This window comes from Mytilus californianus, unplaced genomic scaffold (genome assembly GCF_021869535.1).
Source record: "Mytilus californianus isolate M0D057914Y unplaced genomic scaffold, xbMytCali1.0.p SCAF_4, whole genome shotgun sequence".
Lineage (NCBI taxonomy): Eukaryota > Metazoa > Mollusca > Bivalvia > Mytilida > Mytilidae > Mytilus > Mytilus californianus.
In genome coordinates this window covers 42,348,329-42,374,998 of record NW_026262690.1, presented here as the reverse complement: position 1 = coordinate 42,374,998, position 26,670 = coordinate 42,348,329, and the positions used below count along the sequence as shown (strand labels likewise).

Below are 26,670 nucleotides of genomic sequence, written 5' to 3'. Positions count from 1 at the left end.
ATTCAAACTAAACTACCTCTTTTGATGTTTTAGTTTAGACCGATTGAAGATCGATTCAAAGCGTTCACATTAGCCCTTAAACCGATCTAAAGTGAACCGATCTAGTTTAAATCGGTATAAATGTCCTAGTGTGAACGGGGTCTAAGTGCACTGTCGTAAACGGCTATATTACGTCGAAATAGAGTCTTTTGGGTCGCTTTTGACGTCAATATGAAGTCTTTCGAGTCTCTTTCATTGTATATATATTGAACTGCTATTGAAAACGTTAGTCGTGATCGGACTACCGTGGCAAAAGGTTACTTACAATCAAAAGCCTGAATATTAAAATCCTTTCGTCACTGTAGCTAACAATTTAAGTTTGCACTTTAAAAGATTGGGAAATATTTTCTCAGAGTTTTACTTTATGTAAAACATAGATTTATAAGTTTTCATATACATAAGAGATTCTAAAGATTAGATGTACAAATTATATACTGAAAAGTACACAAAAAGTCGGAAAGATAAGATATTTCATGTTTTATACAGAGTCTCAACGGCGCGGACTCGTCTTAAAGTCGCTATTCAAATAAGACACCAACCTAGTTATTCTTCAAAGAAAGTTACAGTTAAAGTGATTCTTATATTATTCACTTGAAATACCAAAAGTATAGTAATTATTATTATTAATTTCCTACGATTCTTTACATATATTACGAAGTTGAATCTCCACAAAAGTATAGTAAAATCAAGAGTCGCAATTTGTACATTTGAAAAGTCGGTATAGCTTATATTATAATTATAGAGATTTCTATAATTACTTGTGATTAAGATAGTTTATTTAGATACATGTGTATATAGTTCTTGACCAGAGTTACTCACTAGCTTGCATACTACTAGTATTAAAATGTTATTCATTGTATGTTGATCTCATGTAAAAAGATATAGTTTGACTTAATATTGAAATTGTCTGGATTACATATCTATAACAGATCATAATACTTCATTAAATCATTAACTTTATATGAAGTGATTATTTTTGTCTACTGAAACAACGCATCTTTGATTATATCACTTGGATTACGGGGTTGAGTTGACCCAAGGGAGCAGTCATTAAAAATAGTAATTGCGGTTTATAAGTTTGTCTGACGGGTTGTATAGTTTTGCCAGTGGGTCGTATTTTCTCTTCAGGGTAACGAAAACGCTATAACAACACAGAGCGAAACTGTTACAGTATTTATACTGGTAAAGTTTCCAAGTTGTGTCTCTATGAGTTGAAACATGGAGATCAAATCTGGGAATCAGTAGATAAACAAAACAAAGCATCTATGAATATTAAATATCTCCCTACTCCCCAAAAGAGGCGTGGTTTTTGAATCAGCTGAATTTACAAAGTGCAACCTATAAAAGGACACAGACCAAATATTCTCGAATGTTTATTAATATCGAACTATTGGGTGACACTTTGAAAAATATTTTGTAGTTCTATCGAGTGGTCCTCTTGATGAATCTTCACGGTTGAGACTTTTTTGTATAACACTTCGTCATACCAAATAAAGGCAACAGTAGTATACCGCTGTTCGAAATTCATAAATCGGTTGAGAAAAAAACAAATCCGGGTTACAAACTAAAACTGAGGGAAACACATCAAATATAAGAGGAGAACTACAACACAACAGAAACACAACAATAAAATGTAACACACACAGAAACGAACTATAATTATGGCATGGTATTGGTTGCAAAAATTTGATATTTTTCATTTAAATGCAATACTTTTTATTTAATTGGTATATTTCTTCATTTAAATGCAATATTTTTTTATTTGAATGGTATTTTTTTTCATTTAAATGCAATAATTTTTATTCAGATGGTATAATTTTTCATTCAAATGGTATAATTTTTCATTCAAATGGTATAATTTTTGTTCAAATGCAACATTTTTTATTCAATTGGTATAAAATGTCATTTGAATGCAATATTTTTTATTCAATTGGTATAGTAGTTTTTTTATTTATATGCAATAATTGCATTATGGGAAATTCTTTGACGTCATAAGGTCAAATTTGCAACAACGTTTGTGATTGGTCGGTAAATGTTTGGATTTCTCCCCTTTCTTTCTAAACTTGAGTGACCAAAAATTAAATAACGCGTCAGAATATCGACCCTCTAACTAAATTTGGCGTTCGTGCGAGTTCGTGCACCGGCTGTTAATGCCAATAACGGCCAGGACGAGCAAAAAATGCGAGTGACAAGTAATAATAATTAATTTGACACACAACTTGTTCATGGATAGAAACAGATGCCTGCGTGCATGGCAAAAACACCTCCAATGAAAACCTTTTCTGCAGAAACTCTCCTACAGTCTACACATTGAAATAAAAAAAAATACATAGCTAGCTGAACTTCCTATTTAATACTATCTATAATATGTGTATTATGCTGCAAATCATTTTACATTTAGGATTCGTTGCTGAGCTTTTTTTTACTGTTCTCGTCTCCGAATCCCTTAAATAGATTTTTTTTCAAGCCCCACAGTAGTTCAATAATTACTATATGTCTTTGCATAAATAAGTATGCAGGGCATATTTCAAAACATATTTTATCTTCAGGACTTTTAAATGATTTACTTTTCAATACTGCATTGGGAAGTGGGGTAAACAAGTTTATTTTGTGACACATTATATAATATAATTAGGTATCCAACAAATTATATGATTGTACGTTTAGCTATTATCTAGACCCGTACAAAATGTATATAATTAGACACATTTAACAGGGGCGGATCCAAAACCTCGGTGTCTAGAGGGGGGGAGTAGGTTCAAATTTAGATATTTGTATAGAGATGTATATATGCGAGTATTGGCAGTAATGGTTATGGTGTGTGTGTAAGGGTAGGGGTTTCAGATCAAAGATCGTTTCTATAATTCTATATCTTTTAGTTTTTACCATTTCACTCTAATCTTTATCCTTTGATCTCTATTATATTTGTCCTTAACATGCGTGACATATTTGCCACTGGACATAAGGCAACCAAAAGTCAATCAACGTATTCTGTATATTTTATCATTTCTTTATTATGTTATCTATAGGTTTGGTCCCGCCGCTTATCTATTTTTTTTGCACATCAAAAGTTCAATGTAGGATAAAAAAAAACTTAATTCATATAGTTTTTTCACTGACCCCCTACCCCCCCTCTTAACTTAATTTGGGAAAAATTGATTGGCCAATAAGGATATATATAAAATCAATGTTAATTAAACAAAACTTGCAGCAATTTTGACCCCCCCCCCCCCCCCAAAAAAAAAAAAACAAAACTATTGGAATTAAGTTTTTTATCCTTCATTGATTTTCTGATGTCGTCCCTTATCCTCTCTATGTAAACCCAATTCATGTCCTGATAAATGGTGACTTATGCATAGCATCATATGTGGTTATTAAAACAAGAAACATATTCATATTATAATAATTAATGTATGCTAGGACTTATAGATAGATGTCATTAGTCCCAGGTCATGTAATAAAGTAGGTCTTATAAAAATACAATAGCATTTTAATTTTGATGATTATATATATGTTTATATATTTAATAATGCCATTTTTTTGGAAAAAAGGGTAGGGGCAAGGTGTTTTTAAAACATATCAATGGGGCGCGTTTTTTTTTTTTGTTCTTCGGAAGTGAGCCAGAAGAAGTCCATTTGTTTTTTTTTTGCATTGGGAAGATCTTCTGGCTCTCTTCCACCTCTTCTTTTTTGATAGGTTGACGGCAGATGCACATAACAAACATGGCGTCGTTTAGTCTAAATGAAATTAATAAATTTATGAATGCAGATATATTAGAATGTGAGCTGTTTTATAAACGTTTTTATGGTATGACAGCCTTAGTAGGACATCCCTGTAGGACGATAAGCTGGATAAATATAAGAACTACACGGACAATAACAGTTAAGGGACGATTATTTGATATTCTAGGGAAGGCATTTTGATTGATTGGTGTTTAACGCTACTTTCAACACTATCTGGCTATTCCGTGGTGGTCAGTTTAAATTTATAGATGAAGGATGGGGAAGGGAAGAGAGGGCATTATTATTCATTTCAATCTGTCGCTAATCATGCCTATTTTTCAGCTCTTACCAGGCAACCATATTCATATATGAAATCCTTCTGTCCCCCACACCAACAAATAAATAAATATCAAATGGTTTTCCTCTTATTTAACACAAGTTTAAATTGATTGATTGTTTGTTGCTAATTTTAACGCTCAGTGAAAATTATTTCATGCTTGTTCAGGAAAACACGAGTTTAGAAGTCACGTATAATATAAAAATGAAGAGATGGAATATGATTGCTAATAAGGCAACTATCCACAAGAGATCAAATGACACAGAAATCAACAGCTTTAAGTCACCGTAATGCCTTCGACAATAAGCAAAGCCTACACCGCATAGTCAGCTATAAAAGGCCCCGAAATCAAAAATGTAAAACAATTCAATCGAGAAAACTAACGGCCGAATTAATGTACAAAAAAATGAACGAAACACAAATATGTATAACAAAGCAACAAACGGCAACCACTGAATTACAGGCTCCTGACTTGGGACAAGCACATACATACAGAATGTGGCGGGGTTAAACATGTTAGCGGGATCCCAATCCTCCCCCTTATCTGGGACAGCGGTGTAACAGTACAACAACATGTTTGTGAGCAACACATCCCGAAGCTGGGACAGTGGTGTAACAGTACAATAAAATAACAACCTGCACAAATCAGCAAATTAACTCAAAAGATCGGGACGAGACACACAAAAAACTAACATTAAGACAATAGACACAAAGCACCGACATAAGAGTATTTGCAATTACTGGAAGTTTGCTCAAACCTAATTACAACTCTCCATCCAAGTCATAATTTGTAAATGTAAACCATTAAATGTCAACGTACGGTCTTCAACACGGAGCCTTGGCTCAAACCGAACAGCAAGCTATAAAGGACCCCCAAAAAATTAGTAGTGTAAAACCATTTGAACGGGAAAACCAACGGTCGCACGATCGTTAGATTTAGTTAGAGGGGCGGTATTCTGACGCGTTTTTTAATTCTTGGTCACCCATGTTTAGAAAGAAAGGGGAGAAATCCAAACAATTTCCGACCAATCACAAACGTTGTTGCAAATTTGACCTTATGACGTCAAAGAATTTCCCATAATGCAATTATTGCATATAAATAAAAAAAAAATACTATACCAATTGAATAAAAAATATTGCATTCAAATGACATTTTATACCAATTGAATAAAAACTATTGCATTTGAATGAAAATTATACCATTTGAATGCAAAATTATACCATTTGAATGAAAAATTATTCCATTTGAATAAAAAATATTGCATTTAAATGAAAAAAATATACCATTCAAATAAAAAAATATTGCATTTAAATGAAGAAATATACCAATTAAATAAGAAATATTGCATTTAAATGAAAAATATTAAATTTTTGCAACCAATACCATGCCATATATAATATAACAATGGCCATTTTCTTGACTTGGTACAGGACATTTTAAGAAAAAAAATGGTGGGTTGAACCTGGTTTTGTGGCTAGCCAAACCTCCCGCTTTTATGGCAATGTTAAATATAACATTAAAATGACAACATTACATGACAGGCCTACAATACAAATAAATGGGAGAACACATAGGACAGAGAAACATACGAATAATAGCTAACAAAAGGTACCAGGTTTAAAATTTAATACGCAAGACGCGCGTTTCGTCCACACAAGACTAACCCGTGACGCTCAGATCAAAAAAGTACGAAAGCCAAAACAAGTACAAAGTTGAAGAGCATTGAGGACCAAAAGTTCCAAAAAGTTGTGCCAAATACAGCTAAGGTTATATGTCTGGGATAAGAAAATCCTTAGTATTTAAAATAATTCATACTTTTGTAAACAGTAAATTTATAAAAATGACTATATAATAGATATACATGATAACACCGAAGTGGTGACTAACTACAGAATAAAAACGGATACATTAAACAACATAACCCAGCACATAAAAATTCACAGCCGAGTTAGCCAAAGAGATCAACGCTAAAAAAAGGGTGACGTCACATTTGAATTTCTGAAATTTCCCCAAAATAGGGTAGAATTCGGATAGACTTCAAGATTTGGTTTATAATACTCGTATAACATTTATCAATAACAATGAAAATTACAATACTAATTAATATAAAATGTGGTAGTAATAAGATAATTAATAGTATCATCTAGCTATGTCGGTGTTTCTTCTAAATCAAACTGTAAACCAAATATATCGTATAAATTTAGTTGACCCAAATTAAAATCTAATTAACGAACAGGGTGATTAATAATCTTTACCATAACACACGAATACAACAGAAAAAAATAAGATTTACAACTACAAACGATAAGACATTTGACAAAATCCGATGAGAATAACAAATATAACATCAAAACTAAATACATGAATTTTGGATAGAAAGGACCGTGACACGTCTTATAGCAATGCGAATTCACACTCAGCAAAACAGTCACAATCGGGAATAAGTCACGTTCGGTAATTAAAAGATCAGACGACGTAATGTAAAACCACAATCTAACACGTGGTAAAAATGTCCTTAGTTAGTTTGGACAAAGACACATCGTATGGATCGGATCGACCAATTCGTGATGGTGTCCGTAAAATTTACGGAGTGTTATTTTTAATCTGTCCTCCTCATAACTTTGTTGTAGCAGTTTCTGCGTTAGGAGCACACTCCTGTATATGAAATCCGTATAGTGTGAACATGCACGAGCATAACGTATCAACTGAGATATGTAAACACCATACGAAGGGGCAGAGGGTATGTTACTGCTGAGAAATGGGAAATTGATAATTGGGAAGTTGAAATCGTCCCGTTTATCATAGATTTTCGTGTGAAGTCGTCCATTTGTGTCAATATTGAGGAAAAGATCAAGGTATGAAGCAGTCCTTCTAGTATCAGTAGTATCCTTAATTTCAAGTTCACTGGGATATATGAGATGTAAATATTGGCTGAAATATGGGTTATTCAATGATAGGACATCATCAATATATCGGAAAGTAAAATTAAAGAATTTCGCAAGGTGCTTTTTCTTTTTGTCTTTTAGAAGGTTCTGAATGAATTCTGCTTCATACGAGTACAAAAACAAATCGTACAGTAGGGGTGCACAATTAGTACCCATTGGAATACCGACTGTCTGTTGAAATATAAATCCTCCAAACTCAACACATATATTGTCGATCAAAAAGTCCAACATTTTGATAATATCATCTTCAGTATATTTTCTGGTAGATTCAGTGTGGTTCTTCACAAAATATGAATTATTGTAACCCAAAACAAGAAATTTGTATCTACGATTCCCATTTTTATAGAAAAAGCTCTGTTTAATGGGATGGTGAAGTCGATCTTTCAACTGAGCATGGGGAATAGTAGTGTAAAGCGTAGAAAAATCAGAAGTCTTTATGTTGCTGCAAAATTGCAAAGATTGTGATCGAAGATTAAGCAGTAGATATTTCGAATTTTTGAGAATCCACATCTGGTTAACACCACTGGTAGAATATATCTCATCACAATATTTTTGAAGCCCATCTTTAACTGTAGAAAGAATAGTAGTCAGTACTTTAGAAAGATGTTTAGTCGAACATTTTGATGACCCAGCTATGTATCGTTCTTTATATGGAGTTTTGTGAAGTTTTGGTATCCAGTATAATGATGGTAAATTTTCTTCGTTTTCTTTGATGTTGACACCAAAAGAAAGAAGGACAGATTTATGATTTTGTAAAATTTCGTCCTTGGTAAATGATGTTAAAGAATATGTAGGATTATCAGTAGTACTACTTATTCCAAGCTCTGTTGTGAGACATTGCAAATAATGGTTTTTACATATGAAGACAATAATATTGGAGGTTTTATCTGCTGGAACAACGACATATTTGTCATGCAAAGAGGATAAAGCATCCACAACATCCAGATTCTTGAAAGGATTAGTAACTCTTGTGCTCATAGTACATCGTAGTTTTTGAATGCGCTTCTGAATGCATGATCGAATAGCTTTGGTCCATTCAGACAAAGTGTCCAGTTCTGGTTCGTCTGGTTCGCGCTTTACCCATTTTCTTGCATAGTCCTCAACTGCATCCATCAGTAACCTGAAGTTCTTTTTCCAGTTGATGGGCTGGGGAATTCTATATTTTGGTCCCTTGGCTAACAACTCTCTTAGTTGTTCATTGGTAACGATGCCAAGGTCGCCAGTAATAACATGACCAGCTGGACTATAATTGTATTGCGACGATGCACATGAGCAATCCGGAGGCTTGGATTTCACATCTTTGAGGTTAAAGGCCTCTAAAACCCTCTTGTGGTTGAAAATTGTGGATGCAATAGACTTGGTGTAAGTATAAGAAATAACAGGTGTAGCTTTATTTTTGAAGTAATCAGGCATAGTTTTTTGTACAGATTTCTTGTGGAAAATATTGCTAATATTTACAGCATCTAAACCTTTATTGGCGATTTCTACCTTAAAAAAATTACGTTTTTCCTCATTTTTGGATGTAGTCGATACGGGTTTGAATAATCTATGGTTAGCAATGTCCATGAGTATTGCAACTAATCTATACAAAACAGAACGAGAATCAGTAACGGAAGTATTTTGGGCCTCTTGAAATAGTAAAAAAAGTTTTGACAATGGAATGGAGTATAACTTAGTTCTAATATGATGAATTCCTAAAGGTTTTTAAACAAACGTTAACAGACTATCAATTGTCACGGTGTGCACAGCAGGTGGTATATATTTTCTGCGACCATGACTTCTATTTCGTCGAGCAGAAGTATTAAATAATTGTAATGTATTGACAGTACTACACCTGGGACTAGACAAAATACCTACACCATAAATTTTGTCATTGCATCCATAGGGAATGGCTGTTCCCAATTCTCTTATCCAAAAGTGTTCTCTTTGTAAACGATATGGTGAACTCAATATGGGGTCATTTGTTGGATGATATATTTTCTCTATAATCCGGACTTTCATTGAAACAATAGAATGGTCAGGCTGATTGAAATGTTTATTGCGGAATTTGTTGTTATTATGATCATTTACATTAGACCGATGATCATTCATTCTAAAATTGAGTCTTTGTCGAGTTTCCCCGACGTAGATCAATCCACAAAGAGTACATTCAATACCGTACAAAATATTGGAAGCAGTGTAATTCAAATCCTCATGACTGTGTGTATTGTAACTTTTGGTGGTTAAATTACTTTGAAAGTAGGTATCAGATATTAGTATATCACAGGTTTTACAATTTTTACGGTTACATTTGGAAATAGAGCAATATTGGTGGTTGTCATTGAAATCTAAAATATCTGAAAGTTTAACAGTACAGGGCCGAATAGAAACAAACTTGTCTGAATTTTTATAGTAAAATGAGGATTCAGAAGACTGCACATGTGTCATTTTCATTACATCATTTAAGATGATCCTGGGGACACCTGATTAAATCGGTGTTGTTGTGTCCTTGACAACATCCGATTGACACCTTTTTATCCTGGGCGGCGTGTCATCCAGTATAATATTTTTTATTCTACTAGTTTTCATGCTGTTAGGCTACCGGACTGGTTGAATCCTCGGGGACAGATTGTCCACCACCAGTAAAACTAGGGAAAACAATAACTCTAACAAAAGATGGGGAATTGGATGGTTTTATGATATTCAAAATTCCCGGACATAGAATTAAGAATGGAAACGGGGAATGTGTCAAAGAGAAAACAACCCGACCAAAGAGCAGTAAACAGCACAAGGCCACCAATTGGTCTTCAACGCAGCGAGAAAATCCAACACCCGGAGGCAGGCTTCAGCTGGTCTCTTAACAATAATATATACTAGTTCACCGAAACGGACGCCACACTAAACTCCGAAACATATAAATGAACAAAAATTAAAAAAAAAAAAACCACATGACTAACAAAGTCTAGAGGTTCCTGATTTGTGACTGTCGCATAAATATGGCGGCGTTAAACAGGTTTTGTGAGATCTCAACCCTCCCCTTTACATCTAGCCCTTTGCGGAATAAATAAACACAGCAAAATGCACAGTAAAACTCAGTTTTAACACCATTTTGCTTTTCCTTTTACTACATAATTTAGTTGGAATGCCTCGATGGAGATGTGCTTGGCTCGTGCCTCCTTGGCATCTTGTCAGTTTGTTTTCAGCTAAATAGGTTTAGATAACTTATTGAGGTTAACAACAGGGTTATTGGTTAAGTTTGAACTTGAATGTATCGGAAAACATTTGTCATGATCATTTCCTTGTAAAGTTTATACGGGAAATATTATTAAATAATCAGGGAAATGTTTATATATTTTCTTATGTGATTCTAGCCATGTTGAAGTTACAGTACGGATTGGTAGTTTTTTGTTATATTGTATGTATTATGAAGTTTTCGTTTAGTCTCAAAGTTAATGATTCTGGAGTTTGTCAATTTCCACAGTAAGTTGATTTATTGGAAAACAATGGTATGATGATATAATTCTTACAGCACATCATATTTTTTAACGTTCCGTTTGCTCAACATTTAATTCTTCCGCCCAATCAAAGAGGTTTCGCGTGTTTAAACGAACTACTCAAATACAGATAAAAAAAAATTGTCATTCTGAATTATTTCGAATTTAATTAACCATTAAATGTTCTAGATTGCAAATCTCCCAGGAAAAGTATTCCTTAGAAGGTGTTATTATCAGTCCAGTTAAGGCCCTTTAATGTTTGGTTTTCAAACTTTTGGTCTCAAGCGATCCCGACTAAAGTTATTATAGAGGTGTCAGACCACCAATTCAAAATCCCTATCTATTCAACCAAATTTTGCAATTTTCACAGCTTTCTTTATATTTTACCTTAAGTTTAACTTCATAGAAACCAGGTATATCCTGAATTGTACATGTATCACCTTTCTGCGTGTCAATTTTAAACCCGTGTTCAAAGTCTTGTAAGAAAGAACTGCCTTTCGAAAGTCAAGTTCTACTAAAAAATAACCTCTGGTTTTCTGGAAATCTTAAATAAGTATACTATGGAACGCATTAATCCTCAATTTTTAATACAAACTCATAGTCAAGTAAATTTTGGCTCGAAATGGTCTAAATATATTTTTCTTTCACCAAAAGTTTCATTTCTGCAAATTTGTTGGTAAGTTTAAGTAAACAATGACATCAAAAGCACTTTTTTGTCAGAGTAAGGCTACTTTTACATACGTTCTAAATTGGAGGGAGTGATTTGGTAGTCTGACACCTACAGAGACATAAACTTTTTTTATCAGAAGTCTTTTGTTTTATTTAATTCTTAATCCTTGGTCAATTTGTAGTAAAAAAATCCTGGCATTATTCGACTTATATTGCAAAATTCACAGCTCAATTTAAACTGACTGTAATATATGACTTACTAAATTGGAGGGAGTGAATTGGTGGTCTGGCACCTATAGAAACGCGTTACGTGGGCCCGGAAATTGGTATCATATGTTTTTATTGCATATTTATTGATACACTAGAAAATACATTTAAGTCTAAACGGTCATTTTGATCTTAACGTGATCTGAATAGATAACAAAGAGATAATCTGTTTAAATCTTATTATTTTTCAGATATACATTTTTGCTAGAAATTCAATACTGTTTAGACTTTTTCCTTGCGGTCAATCCAGTACTTTTCAAAGATTTCAGTATGTTGTTTTATACAGGTAAATAACAGCCACTGAAAGAATCTTAACATATACTGGTCAACAGCTATTAGTTGACTGCAAGCGAACTGTCTAAACAGTACTGAATTTACCTCACTAGATAATGCCGTTTCACTTAAAAATATGTTTACTAATGATAGTAAGTAAATTATTTTATAGTGACGATGACACTTGGGAACTGAGATGCTGTCAAAACTATAAACTACATCCTAACGCTCAGGAGTGCATTGGTAAATACCTTTAACGACAAAATATAATGTAATATGACAAAAAGAATGTTAACACTATAAATTGGGAGAAGATACCATGGGTCGAAGTCCATAAATAGAAGAGCAAATTTCAAAGAAGGCTGAAGCAAGTACAAAGCTGTAGAACATTTAAAACAAGTAACCGACAAGAAGTTGTGTCAAATAAACTTAGGTTACCTATGCCAGGGGTACAATGTATGGGGTTTCAAATAATTAAACATTCCATAAATACTATATTTAATAAAATGTCGTATACCTGATATTGAATGTCAACATAGAAGTGACACAATCGGAGACGACATGTTCCTCAACAGTGGCATCGACCAAGTTGTTATACAAATGTCTCAAAGATACAAGGTTTTTAATTTGGCACGCCTGACGTATGTATCGTTTACTTTGATAAGACTCTTCAGTTTGACAATAAGTCGCATTCTGCGATGTCATTCCTTGATGAAGAGGATTGTAAATGGCTAAGGTAAGTGGATTATATCCGTGCTCATAACTTTATATATTATAAACGGACCATGTTTAACTTTGGATGTTTACAAGAAGAAAACTTTAATAGCATAATTTCTTTCGTTTGGAAGCTAGTGGTTAAAAAACATATAATAATCTTCAATGCCGAGTGAAATCACCGTTCACATGAATCACCTATGCTTACCGTCTTCTCGTTCTGGTAGTATTCGCCGATCATGCAGCAAATCTTGAGAAAAATCGTCCGGAATATGAACCAGCGATACTTTCTCACGATCACGACCACCAATTATGTCCATGATATGCTCAATCGATGATTTATCTCATGCTTTGCGCCAGAAATGTTGATAACAAAACACACCAAACAATATATTTGGCAAATTCCTTCAGGTGATTATTAACTTTAACTAAAACCTCACATCTTTCGAGGAAAAATGTGCATGTATTTTCACAACTTACATCAATGGCGATACAATGTTTAGTTACAGTAATTTGTACAGTTGAGATTCATTCTAATAGAAATTTCAGAATAAAATGTCATAGTACGAACTGTTCAAAACTGTTCACCTAAAGCAGTTTGCTCTATACAAATTTGCTGGGTTAAAACTGTCAGGATCAATCATACGGTACTTTCCACGTCAGTTTTAGGTTGAAACAGTCCTTATGATGTAAATAAAATTAGCTCTAATTTTTAGACTAGTTCTAGTTGATGTGAAAGTCAGAAACAGTTATATGAGGAAGGATTCTTTAATGTATACAGGTTCCGGTCTTTCTTTATTTTACTTAATTCCTAATCCAAATTATTTTTATTTGTAAAAAAGATATGCTTGTGGCGTGTTATAAAAAAATTCTGATATTTATGTATAAATTATCCAAATTAATAATTATATTTTATTTTGATAGATAATTTTACAGTTTGAGAAGCACTTTAGGTTTTGTTTATTACATGTATAAGAGAACTCATCAACGATTTCGCAGTATATCATTCTAAAATTGTGTCTGGGAGTGATTTTATACATGAGTTAACCTGATTGAAACTCATAACATTAAACAAAACTTATCTAGTGATGCTTATTTGGTTACGTATTATTGTATTAATTTTGTTATATGATTTTCACAGCAGATCAAAAAGCTTATAAAACGAAATAAAATCATTAAAAAACAATCAAACATATTTAATAAATAATGCTTAATAATCACGAAAGGTAAAATTGGTATCTTAAAATATAGAAAAAGATATATAAAAAAAAGGCAAGAGATGAATAAATAGAAAAATAGTAAATTAATGCACAATTACTAGAGCTAGCCAAAACTGTTACAAAGATAGAACTATCAGGGTCTGCTCTAGTGTTGAATTGTCCAAAACTGTTCTCGGGTAGACTATCGCATCATTTTCTATGTTAGACCTGTTCAAAATTGTTCTGGGTTAGAACTGTCAACACTTTTCTAGGGTACATCCGTTTCTTTCATAAACTGTTCGTAAGGTGTCGATGAGATAAAAATAACAGTTTATTATTCGTCCGTCCGAAGCGTACTACTGGATTTTCCTTCATCAGGAACGCTCAAACCCAAACCATTGAAAGCCCCGGATGTATAAGACCCGAACTCGCTCTATAACCAAACGGGACTTTAAAAAATGCCAAATACGTCATAGGTCAACTTTGCCTGAGGGAGTTTGAAACTGGTTTCTTAAGGTGTCTATTACAGTCGAAGTTACAACAGATCCCAACTGTGAATGATTGATTTAGAGATTATATCATTTTAAACATTGATTGTTTTTATTTAACTTAATCAGATTGCCCTAATGGAACATTTGGGGAAAACTGCCTGGGAATGTGTGGCGTCAATTATTACGGCTTTAGATGTCAGTTAAAATGTAACTGCTTTGACAATGAAACGTAGGTATTTATCATGATTTGTGTTAATGTATTTTAATAGAAATATATGTCCCCTTATCCCTATTGCAATCTGTAACATTATTTAAAGGGAAAGTAGCAATTTACATAATCGAGATGTTGCTAAAATGAAAATATTTTCTGATAAACATCAAGTAGACAGGTCAACAAAATGCATACAAAATAAAACACACTTCATGTACATAGTTTTGTTGCAAATATTAAAAACTACTGAAATTTCTTGCAACAATGTAAAGAAATTCTTATAAAATTTAAATGGGATAACCCCTATGAAAATGTTTTTTGTCGAAACTGCAATCATTATTCTCTTTCTTTTAGATGTAATGAGGCCACAGGCTGTGAAGAAATAATCAACGTTAATGGTAAGTATAATGCAAATCATTAAAAGTTTTTAATGTGCTAACTAATTCAAAATGATTTATCAAGCCGCAGGAAAGTAACATTAAACATATGCATAAATATTTATTTGGTGACAACATGAGCAAAACCTTTTCGGTAAAATAATGCATTCATCAAATTAAAATATATGCAGATCTATGATAGATTATATTGTTACATTATCTTAAAATAGTAATAACATTTGTTTCCATTTTAGATACAATCTTTGGTACCACAACAAGCGTTTTAACGTCAGTAATTACTATAACAATAGTAGCTATAGTGATTGCAGTTTTAATATTTCTCGTTTCAAGGTAGGCAAATGTTTATGTCTTCTATTCCACCATGATAACATCAAAGTCCACTGGTGAAAAACGTCATGACTAATTTATGAAATAGAATATAAAAGTTATTAGTTCTTTTTTAGGCGCAACACATTGGGCACTCGACGTTCAACGTTGAAATTAAAATTGAGGGGTACATATATTTTTGATGAGCAGATCGGACAAGGGGCAACATAATTTCAACCTCACTCGACCTGATTTCGACCTCACTCGACCTGATTTCAACCTAACTAGACCTTATATCAACCTCTTTCGACCTGATTTCAACATGCTATCAACGGCAATTCAACGTTGAATCTGTAACTTTGATTCAACGTCATTTAAACTTTCAAATCTTACCCAAGTATCAACGTTGTAACAACGTTGAAGTCTGACATTGGATCAATGTTGAAACAACGTGGGTGTGCCTGCTGTGACAGTTCCTCATTATACGTCTGTAACATAATATAATATTACAATTCTACACAACCTATCATTTCTTACATTTGTTTATCAAAGTAATTCAATATGACTGCCCATTCCTTAGTAACGACTTGAAAACTGAAGATTTGACGGTACATTTTAGCCAATTAAAAAAATTTGTTATATACAATTTGGAATAAGAAATGGTATGTAACATAAAAGCACACACATTAAGTAGTAATGTTATAAATAAAATATTTTATAAATATGGCTCAGGTAGACATTGTATAAAGTGAAGTTGGCATTACTATTTTCACTAGTCACTATTAATTTCAGTTTAATCAATATCTAGTACAAAATGCACATGACCTTTATCGTTATAAGAATGTTATCGTCCTCGAACGCCTCATACACAAACACCAAGAATAGGATATTTAATTATATAAAACGGTGTATAAAAGTATTAGCAAACAATCCTACTTAAATGGCACTCCTTTAGAAAAAAGAAATCTGTATTACTGGAGTGAAATACTCAATCATGTTCTTACACATCAGTGGCTAAAATCCTAAAAATACTTTGTTTTCATTATTTTTATGTTAAACAAACGTCCAAATTGAAAGTGGATTGAGAGCTGATTATTTATTAATGTATCACTACTGTAACAACAGCCCATGAAAAGGCCGTGAAATGTCTGTGAAATATCACAGGGCCGTGAAAACCCCGTGAAAATACCCCGTGACTTTTGTAAAAAAAATATTTCTAAAGGCCGTGAAAAATATTTGATGTTAGAAAAAGACCGTGAAATTTCAATATCCCGTGAAAGGCCGTGATAATTTGTCCTTTCATGCTTAATAAAAAATATCACGGCCTTTTCACTGGTTGTTGAAACCAGTGAAAAGGCCGTGATATTTTTTCATGTCAATTTTTTCTTATCCTAATTCAGATTTAAAACATCCCATGTGATTATTGTAATATGGTCTAATTATTTCCACTCACATTTTTCTAAATATCCTATAAACTTTTCATTATAAATATATGTCTGTTTAAATATTATTATATGCAATACTACTGTACAGGACTGACTTTTAAAGGGAACCATTCATTGTTATAATTAATGACTTTGTGCCAATAAATATTATGTATTTAAAGAAAAGTATTTGCTTCTCGTCTGTACATTATTATAAACAGTGTAAACATTAATTTTAATTGGAACCGAAACATGTAAAAACGAGAACTTCCCGGAATATCAGACCGTATCCGGATTCGTGTTTCTTTAAGAGTAATTGTAACATTTCCGCAAGGAAATTTGAAAGACGCCGAAGGTCGATTAATATTTACTTTATAGATGCAAGACGAGTGACAGCAAGTTTGAGGTAAGTTAAGTTATTAATATTTTATTCTTTTATGCATTATATCACCAAAATGTTGATGACGTTTGTGAGCATTTCCATTGAACTGATTTTCACTGAATTTGCATAAACCGCGCAAACATGCATGTGATATATTCACTTATATTTGAGTCTGTTGCACTTGATTCCTTTAATCATTTCGGTTAATGTTTTCTAAGACTTACCGGATCCTTTAAATACGATTACGGTTTTGTTTTGTTTATGTATTTGGGGGAAAAAGGGGGGTCCTTTTTCCCCACACTGGCCACATAAAAAAAATGACATTTATGTACAGTACACTACGTAGACATAGACATAGATAATTGGAAATGATTATAATAGCAATAAGTATCTCTGAAATGGAGTTCACTCTGATAATCAGAGGCGTAACCCCCTTTGAATGTGTCGGGAGCTATTTAAGTACATGTATTTTCTGACTTGGCCATCGGGACACAGAGTTCAAAAAGGAATAATCAGAGGCGTAGCAGGGAAAGTTTTTAATATTTGTACGGCAAAATGTCCTTTCTAGAAGGGTTTGTGCCATATCATAAGAATAATTGGTATGGCGAATGTGCCTGCAGTAAAAGTTGCTACGCCCCTGGCCCCCTGTAAAATAAATAGCTGTGACTCATTACGGCCACTTAGTCTAGACAAGTTTGGCTTTAGCCATACATATTATTACTTCAAAGAAACATTTAAATTTAATAGTCTGTCTTAAAAGTGTCTTTAGTCTTTAAAAAAATCTAAAAAAAATAATATAAGTTGACAATACAGAACTTCGTTAACTAATGATGCCATATATATTGGATAGAGGGCAGATTTTCTGGAAAATGGTATGAAAATATGGGAAAACCTATGCATGTTTCCAAGTGGCTGTTCTGTTTCAATGATGTTTTTTAGTATTTTTCATACCATTTTCACCTCCAGTATGAAAATCTGCCCCCTATTCAATATGGGGTCATTAACCGTGAAGTCCTGTATTGCATGGAATAATATTGTAGCTGTTTTAATAAATTAAGTACATGTATGTACATAAATGCCAAAAATTAATTTGAATATATAAATAGTTTTTTTATATACATATATAATATATGTAATGTTTCTTTATTTATTCTAGGAATGAAGAGCAAAAGGATATAGCAGTCTTTATATAAAATAGTTCAGGAATCCAGTTGGAAAGAAGAGCTTTTCAGTAAAAAGTATTTCCTGGGAATTAACAGGAACTTCTACAAATGTTTTTCTGGAATAGTTATTCAAAAGGGCAGTGAAGTGAAGGATTACATCAGACAAATATTGCTGAAGTGGTAAAATCAGACCCAAGAGATGTACAAAATTTCTACAATACATGTTACAGCTGACTTTAGCTACTTAATCACATTGACATTTGTGTGCTTTTATGTTTTCTTTACATAATTACTACAGTTCTATTAAAATTAATATTTTTATTCTTTGTCACAATTATTACTAAAAAAAATACAGCATTTTAATATGGTTTTTCATAGTCTCACTTGAATTGTACTTAAATAAGTTGTCTGTAGATGTTTACACTAGGTTTTCAGGCATTTCACTTCACTTGATTGAAACAGCATTTAAATTTTTTGTTAAATTATGGCCTGAAAAATACATTTAACATTTTACAGGAGTTTTCACAATCAGTGAATGGCTGTTTATCACAGTAGTACATGTACATTTCACGGTCTTTTCACAATGGGCACATAATTTATCACGACTTTTTCACGGTGTACATTTTTGTTTTTCACAGGGTTTCTACGGTCTCTTTACCGAAGTTTTCAGTTGGCACCTTTTCACGACAAATAAAGGCATATACTGTACTATATCTACATTTCACGTTTTTTTCACAATGGGCACATAATTGCATTATCACGACTTTTTCACGGTGTACATTTTTTTTTCACAGGGTTTCTACGGTCTTTTCACTCAAGTTTTCAGGTGGCACCTCTTCACGGCCTTTTCACAAACTTTTCACAGCCTTTTCACGACAGTCATTCCACGGCATTGTCACGGATAAGTTTCACGGCCCACCGTAAATTAACCGTGACAAACACTGTAAAAATCACCAGCATTTTTACGGACATTTTCACGGCCAATCTACGGGGCATTGTTCCAGTAGTGTATGTTACTTGCCTGTCAAAATCGCGGACTTGCAGTTTAGTGTAATTGTTTTAGTGTTAGATAATTAAAACATGTTGTCATTTGGTATGTTAGTTGAAAGCTGAATTGTTGAATGTAGCTGTCTGATACCCACTTTTCTTTCCTTTTCTGTCTTTGTCGGTAATTTGAGTAGTATTGACCGACAGATGTTTGTAAATTATTAGTCATTTGACTTTGTGTTACATATATTTTCTAATGGTAATTAATTCATAGTGTTAATGGATTATCTTTTAACATTATTTTTTTTAAATATTCCAAATCGCCGTTAGTGCCAAAAATTCCAACCTACATTAGATACCGCAATGTTGATAACAGTCAAGTTAAGTTGATCTGCTTTGTGATATTTTATTTTTACAGCTAACAAATGTTTCTGTACTGGATACACGAGGTGATATTCTACGTTTTAATAAAAAAAAGTTTTCTCAGTGTTGAACTAACTACAGACAGGTTTACGTTGTAAAAAAGTATATAAATGTTTGCCTACCTAACATTATTATTATTATCGGTTTTTGTCTGCTGTTTCATGTTTTTGTTCACGAAATTTATTTCTGAATAACCGTATGAATTTAGAATTTCACGATTAGTAAACCAAAGTAGCACAACACTATCTAATTTGCTAACATGTACCTAGTCTGCAAACCTCGTCCGATTTTAAAGATATTTCAAATCACATGATTGATTGATTTAGTGTTGTTTGCTTTTATTGTCTTAGGCGACAAATGCTTCGTGCATGTATTCAGGACGACGATAAACCAATAATACAATAAAGAGATTGCTTCGGCAATCTAGTCCGAATATTATGAATTTCGGATTTCATTACCACCTGTAAAAAGGGTATGTTGATAAGGGCATTAATCGGGAATTGCAATGGGCGATCTATAGATTTCTCAAATAGTTTTACATTGCAAGAGTTCTTTATCGTGCCAATTAAGGATGTGACTATGTATTAATACATCCCGCATAGCCAAATTTAAATCCTTTTTTTGTCTTTTTGTCGAGCCTTCGACTTTAGTCGAAAAAGCGAGACATAGCGATCCTACATTCCGTCGTCGTCGTCGTCGTCGTCGTCGTCGGCGGCGTCCACAAAAATTCACTCTGTGGTTAAAGTTTTTCAAATTTTAATAACTTTCTTAAACTATCCTGGATTTCTACCAAACTTGGACAGAAGCTTGTTTATCATCATAAGATAGTATGTAGAAGTAAATTTTGTAAAAAAATAAATCCATTTTTTCCGTATTTTACTTTTAAATGGACTTAGATTTTCTGCCAGGAAACAACACATTCACTCTGTGGTTAAAGTGTTTAAAATTTTAATAACTTTCTTATACTATTCTGGATTTGTACCAAACTTAGACAGAAGCTTGTTTATGATCAAAAGCTAGTATCTAGAAGGAATTTAAAAAAAAAATAAATCCATTTTTTCCGTATTTTACTTTTAAATGGACTTAGATTTTCTGCCAGGAAACAACACATTCACTCTGTGGTTAAAGTTTTTAAAATTTTAATAACTTTCTTATACTATTTTGGATTTGTACCAAACTTGGACAGAAGCTTGTTTATGATCGAATGCTAGTATCAAGAAGGAAATTTTGTTTTCTTCCAGTTAACATTACATTCAGTCTGCAGTTAAAGTTTTTAAACATTTATTAGATTCATAAACTATCCTGGATTTTTTTACCAAACTTGGACAGAAGCTTCTTACAATCAAAAGATAGTATCAAGAGGAATATTTTTATTGATTTACTTCCTCATTTTTGTTGAGCCTGCGATTAACAGAGAAAGTAGGCGAGACACTGGGTTCCGCGGAACCCTTACGAATTTTTTTGCAAGATAGTTGAGGCCCTGGCCTTATGGTCACAAACCCTTTCAGTATGATTATAGTACTCAGACTCAGAATTTAACCAATCGAAATGCTGGATTTGGTGTTTCCATCACAAATATTATGACCGAGATACCAGGTGAAATATATATTTTTCAATCTTAGTCAATTTTTCACTCCAAGTTTCTGTATGATATTTGAACCCTTGCATAAGTCCATAGGGATAACTCGACTCTCCAAGGATATGGATTAATAGCCTTAATCTGAGGAATGTGATGTGTTAATATCAATATAATGCAATAATTCTTATATGATTTGAATATTAGGGAATACGTTTATATGATTTTGTCGAGAGGGCTTCCGGTAGTGGCTCTTGACGTTATTTATATTTGGATAGACGACGTTGACCGAACTACTTTCTGTAACCAATGTAAACAAGATGGCGGCGATAATAACACAAACCGGCTTGACGGTAGAAATATTTATTTTCACTTCGCGTTTATGGAGTACATTTGTTTGCGTTAACCAAAAAATATATTCATGCGCCAGGCCAATTCAATGAGAAAAAGCGTAGGCATCCTAGATATTAAGAAAAGAGGATCATTTTTTGGATTATATCTTTGTTGTAGGTCTTATTCCATAATTCGAGCTTTGTATTGAAAATAACGTTAGAGAATGGAACATGTGCCTTTCGTTATCCCTTATAATATAACGGGTTGTTAAGCCTGTGAAAAACAATATCAAGAAAAATGCACAGAAGTTTGTACACACTATGTAAATCACCTACTAATTAAATGATATCATAGTTTCAATTTGAAAGGAAACATAAATGGTTTTATTTTTATTTCAGGAAGAGTCGCCACAGATTGAAGAGTATAAACCCTTTGCAATTCTTATTTACTAGTATATTTTTTTAATATTATTTTCCTTTTATTATTTGTGTTAATTTTGTATTTGTCGATCTTTTAAATTCAATCAAAAATCAAAATTGTTTCTTTCATAATATTGCGTCTTAAAAGTTTGAAGAATTATATATAGGTTGACAAAATTAAGGCATACGAGACGACAACAGTTCGTTTGCCTCTCAATTACAGGTACGTGTAGTTTTGGAGCATAAAAGTCAATTTGGGTCGACAATGAAATTTAATTGGTTGTATTCTATGCAATATTCTACTGAAATTTAATTAAATATACATTATCATGTACATTGTCGGTAAATAAGAAAAAAATAATTGTACGACCTTTGGAAACAGGACGAAAAGCGAGGTTCTGTTTTGTAGCGATTTCAAATATATAATATATTTCCGAAAATGTACATATTTGTTTTCTTTTCGACAATTATATTTGTATTTGTCTTGAAATTTATATCCGGGACTTCAACGTTTATTTTTTTTAACTTGACTGTGGCCTTTTCGGGTAAAAAAGTAGTATTACATTTTCTCGACTTTCGTGTACCCAAGGCATGTGAGGGGAGTCAATTTAGGATTGCTATGATTGGATGTAAGGGTACAATATATTTTTTTAATTTTTTTATGAATGACTGCAGTGTGTATATTTACAATATAAGTTTTGAAACACATTGAAATATTTTCTTGTTAATTATTAAAAAAAAGCTTCCAAATTTTCATAAATTGATGTAAAATGACGATGGGCAAGAATAGCATAAAAAACTCCGTTCGCAGATGGTCATGATACTTTTGACTTCAATTTCTAAAACAGAATAATAAAGTACTAATATCACACATAACTGTTTTGTCCGGGGTTTTATGAAAACAAATGGTAAATTAAGAAAATTTTAGTATTGTCGCCTATGGAAGAACAAGGATTTGTATTACTACAATCTGTGGGAAGAACAAATACTCCCGCTTTCCCTTCATAAAATCAACATAGTCTATACATATATACTTTATTCTGATAAACCGCTGTACACAGTTAGTACATAACAGTTAGTTTAAATGCGGACTGAGAACTACTTCGTAAAAAATAATAATTTTAGGTTAGATTTAGTTTTATAGTTTATTTCAAACCAGAAGCAATATAGGTATATCAGAAGTATGTACAATTATAACAGATTATCTTTTGATATGATTTTTTTTTATGTTATCATATTTTTAACATTTTGAAATAAAATCAAATACATCCTCAATAACACCATATACAAATAAGGAGATGTGGTATGATTGCCAATGAGACAACTATCCACCAAAGTTGAAATGAAGTAGATGGAAGCAATAATAGGCAACCGTACGGCCTTCAACAATGAGAAAACATGGTTACATAAAATACATAATCCTTCATTTCTTGCTTTTTGGATAAATCTACCATTTTCAATATTGAGTTTGTGTGAGCAAATCCTATATTTAGTTTGAATTAAAAATCAAATGCATTGTGCAGATAAGCGTTTTGTCAAATAAAATTGTAATTGAAATTCACCCCTCAAATGTTTATAAATAATACAGTTTTATGACGATTTAATAAAAAAAATATATATTCCTTTCATGAAGAAAATGGTCAATAAGCCTTTGTCGAACAATTTTGAAAATACTTCTTCGAATACAACATTATGGGCATACCAAACATGCCAAAAACCTAAGTTAAGTAAAATACATTTAACATTATTACATTTAAATTGTAATATTAATTTGTAATTGCATTTTATGTAATTGTGTATTAATTGTGTTTTATATTGGTATGTGATACTATAATGAATTATTCTGATTCTGTTTATTCACCCATGAACTTACAAGTATCATACATGTCATATTATAGCTCCGAAAATACAGTTTCTCGTCCGTAATAGATGAATCCAATATTTTATTATTCTTACTTAACGAGATAACAATAAATGAAATCTTCCAAACTCAGAATAAACCATTGCAGTAGTATTTTTTGACAGACAAAATATTTTTACAGAACTCTATATGATTTTTTTTATATCAGCTGCATTATGAAAACCACATATTTCATTTCCATATGGTAATACAGCTGAAATATAAACATCAAATAAATACAATTATGTTGTACATTCAACACATATGGGTTTTTTGCCATACAACATTATACATATTTCTTCCTTTTACAGCAATATTTAACTGCATTTGATTAAATTTCCATTCCAAGTCATAGTTTTTCTTAACAATTTAAAACTCATACTCATATTTCCACACGCGATGGATAACATAACTAAATGAATTAAGTATTGTTACCAGAAAGATTTTTTCAAATTATTGTAACTATTGCAAACAATATAAAAAAATTAGGAACCATGTACAATTTTCAATGTGAAATTTGCATTAAATTCAAGATATCTTAAAAACGGAAATCTAGAGAAAGTGATAAAAAGAGGACTTGTATAAAAAATTGTCAAAGGAAAATAGATGTAATCTTGAAATTGTTCTTTACAAAATCAAATGAAATAAGAAGAAGGTGAAAACGAATCGTTTTAATGTAATGCATGTACCTATTTTAATGAATTGCTGTTGTCTTCCTTTAGTGAAACCCTCTTAATTCGCCTCTAACTTATAATACAGAATTAAGTATTCCTTCATTTGTTTTTAAAGGAACACAACCTGTATTTGTCCAAAGTAGACACAAAACAAGCGATATAGACATTGAAGATGATGACCCATACTCAGAAATCAGGGAATCAATGATGGTTAGACCTATGACAGTTTATGGAAGAAAACTTTCCATTAGATCGTCGTACATTGATCCTGATGATCAGTATCACCGTATAGAGTTAGCGACGTCATTAAGAAGACCAAATCTAGATACACATACCATTGAGTACACAGATTACACGGAACCAATTGATGAGCCATTGCTCCAACCGAAAAATAATATTTATGAACAACTTATTATTGATGAATCGACAGAAACACAAAGGAACAGTGACAATGCAATATATGCGGAAGTCGTAGGGAATCAAAACAATGCCTGTTCCCCTCAAAAGCATTTGAACACAACTGAACGTTCCGACAAATGCAATTTGGTAACTGAAGCTGATTACACAGATGATAAAGGTGATAACTGCACTGAAAGAGAAACGACCGTATATTCCATGCAAATGCCTCTGAACACATCTGAAATTTCAAACAAAACCGATGTCGTTATAGAAATCCAAGACAATACAACATATGCCAAAGTAGTAAAGAATTCTAATAATGAATGTTCCAGTAAAATCCATATTAACACAACTGGAATTCCCGACAAATCAAATTTCGTTACAGGTACAAATAGCAATGAGGAAATAAGTGAAAACAGTACTAAATCCAAAGTTCACACTGCAGATAGCAAAGGAGAAATGACCACTGAGAGTGAATCTGAAAGAAAAATTAGCAGTCTTCAATGTGAAGAGGAGAACAGCAACAAAAATATAGTATTGAATAAAATCATGAGTGATTATGAAGACACTCCTGTAATGATCTCTGTTTCAGTAGGAAAACAGACGATTTTTATAGATTTGAAAGATCGTAATGTGTTAAACAGCCTTTCAAATGATGGCATTTTAGAAAATGCAATTACTAGCGTGCAAATGACGACAAATGTAAATAAAAAGTGACGTTAGGCATTATCATGAAGATAAAAGACATAAATGATATAGCACACATACGTTAAGATCGTAGAGACCTACACATAACATCTCAAGAATAAGGGATCAACATTTTAATTTTAATTGTACATAAGTTTGCTTGTGTTATATACTTTACAGACTTGTTTTTCCATGCGTTGTAAGAGTTTGGATTGATTTCACTACACTGTTTCGAAATGATACATGCTTGAATAAGGGCTTCGTGTCTGAACTTGTAGTTTATAGCCTGGTGCAGTTAAGTATCAACTCAATGTCTACGTATACTTGTGATTAAGACAGTCTGTATCTAGTTACTATATTGCTGTTAGTTTAAGAGTTGACGCCGATTTCCCATACATGTTTCACTCGCAGGATTAAAATCTAGAGTATGTTAAATTTTAACATACCATACAACTTTTACGTTTTTTTTTCATATACAAATATTCTGCGAAGAGATTCTATGGATAAGGAAAAATAAACAAGCAAAACATTATCATTCAAATTCATGTGTCAAGCATCCGGAAACAAACATGAAAAAAGCCATGACATTCATATCCACTTCCTAATATTCATACATACGAAATTTAAAGTTAACCTCTTCCCGGAAAATATCGATATAACATTACCCAATAGAATGGTACATTATGTTTAACAATAAAAAACTAAATTGAATGTTTAAGTATGAACAATTCAAATATCCTTTCCGGTAGACATTGATATTGACCCAAATATATACCAAACAGGGATCCATGTGAACCTGTTTAATTAAAAAAAATATCTGTCAAAATTGTGCATGTTAATCGAAGTTGTCTATACTATATGTATATTTTTGTTAATTATGATTCATACCTTGATGTTTTGTACTGAGCATATGAAATACATATTCTCATAACTGTCTCTTTCTTTTTTACCAAAACTTTATCGTACCAAATGAATGACACACTTATTTTAATAAGAATCAAATTACGAAGTCAAATATCAAAATCGATGTACTGTTACCAGTCCTCTCAGTATCTTTAGAGTTAAATGTAAGGGAACAGAACATGGAAGTATTTATATACACTACAGCTTGGTACACTTACAAACAAAGATCGTCATGGCTGTTCCAAGCAATAAGATATCACTCGATTTTTTCTGTAACACCGAGCCAAATGTTCTTAATGATTTCAATCGTATGGCAGATGTGCTTAGGTTTTAAAAAATCAGAGAGCTATTTCAG

At 32.4% G+C, this 26,670-nt stretch overlaps 1 protein-coding gene and 1 long non-coding RNA gene across 2 annotated transcripts; both read left to right on the top strand.

The window, feature by feature from the left end:
* The first annotated feature begins 14,266 nt into the window (after nt 1-14,266).
* On the top strand, nt 14,267-26,348 carry LOC127698345 (uncharacterized). The gene is made up of 5 exons (XM_052201757.1): nt 14,267-14,359; nt 14,696-14,739; nt 14,973-15,069; nt 21,732-21,784; nt 24,442-26,348. Exons 1-5 carry the CDS (start codon nt 14,295-14,297, stop codon nt 25,440-25,442), a joined length of 1,260 nt encoding a protein of 419 aa, XP_052057717.1. The 5' UTR covers nt 14,267-14,294; the 3' UTR covers nt 25,443-26,348.
* LOC127698377 (uncharacterized) lies at nt 16,698-18,382 on the top strand. Its single transcript, XR_007980812.1, has 2 exons — nt 16,698-16,875; nt 18,008-18,382. It is a non-coding gene; the product is annotated as an uncharacterized LOC127698377 (long non-coding RNA).
* Nucleotides 26,349-26,670: the final 322 nt, after the last annotated feature.

What these genes read in the sequence shown, in the direction of transcription:
- LOC127698345 (XM_052201757.1), top strand. Translation starts at nt 14,295, where the DNA reads ATGTGTGGCGTCAATTATTACGGCTTTAGATGTCAGTTAAAATGTAAC. An exon ending in AGAAATAATCAACGTTAATG is followed by an intron (nt 14,740 to 14,972) that starts GTAAGTATAATG and finishes TTTCCATTTTAG; the next exon opens with ATACAATCTTTGGTACCACA. An exon ending in TTAATATTTCTCGTTTCAAG is followed by an intron (nt 15,070 to 21,731) that starts GTAGGCAAATGT and finishes TTTTTATTTCAG; the next exon opens with GAAGAGTCGCCACAGATTGA.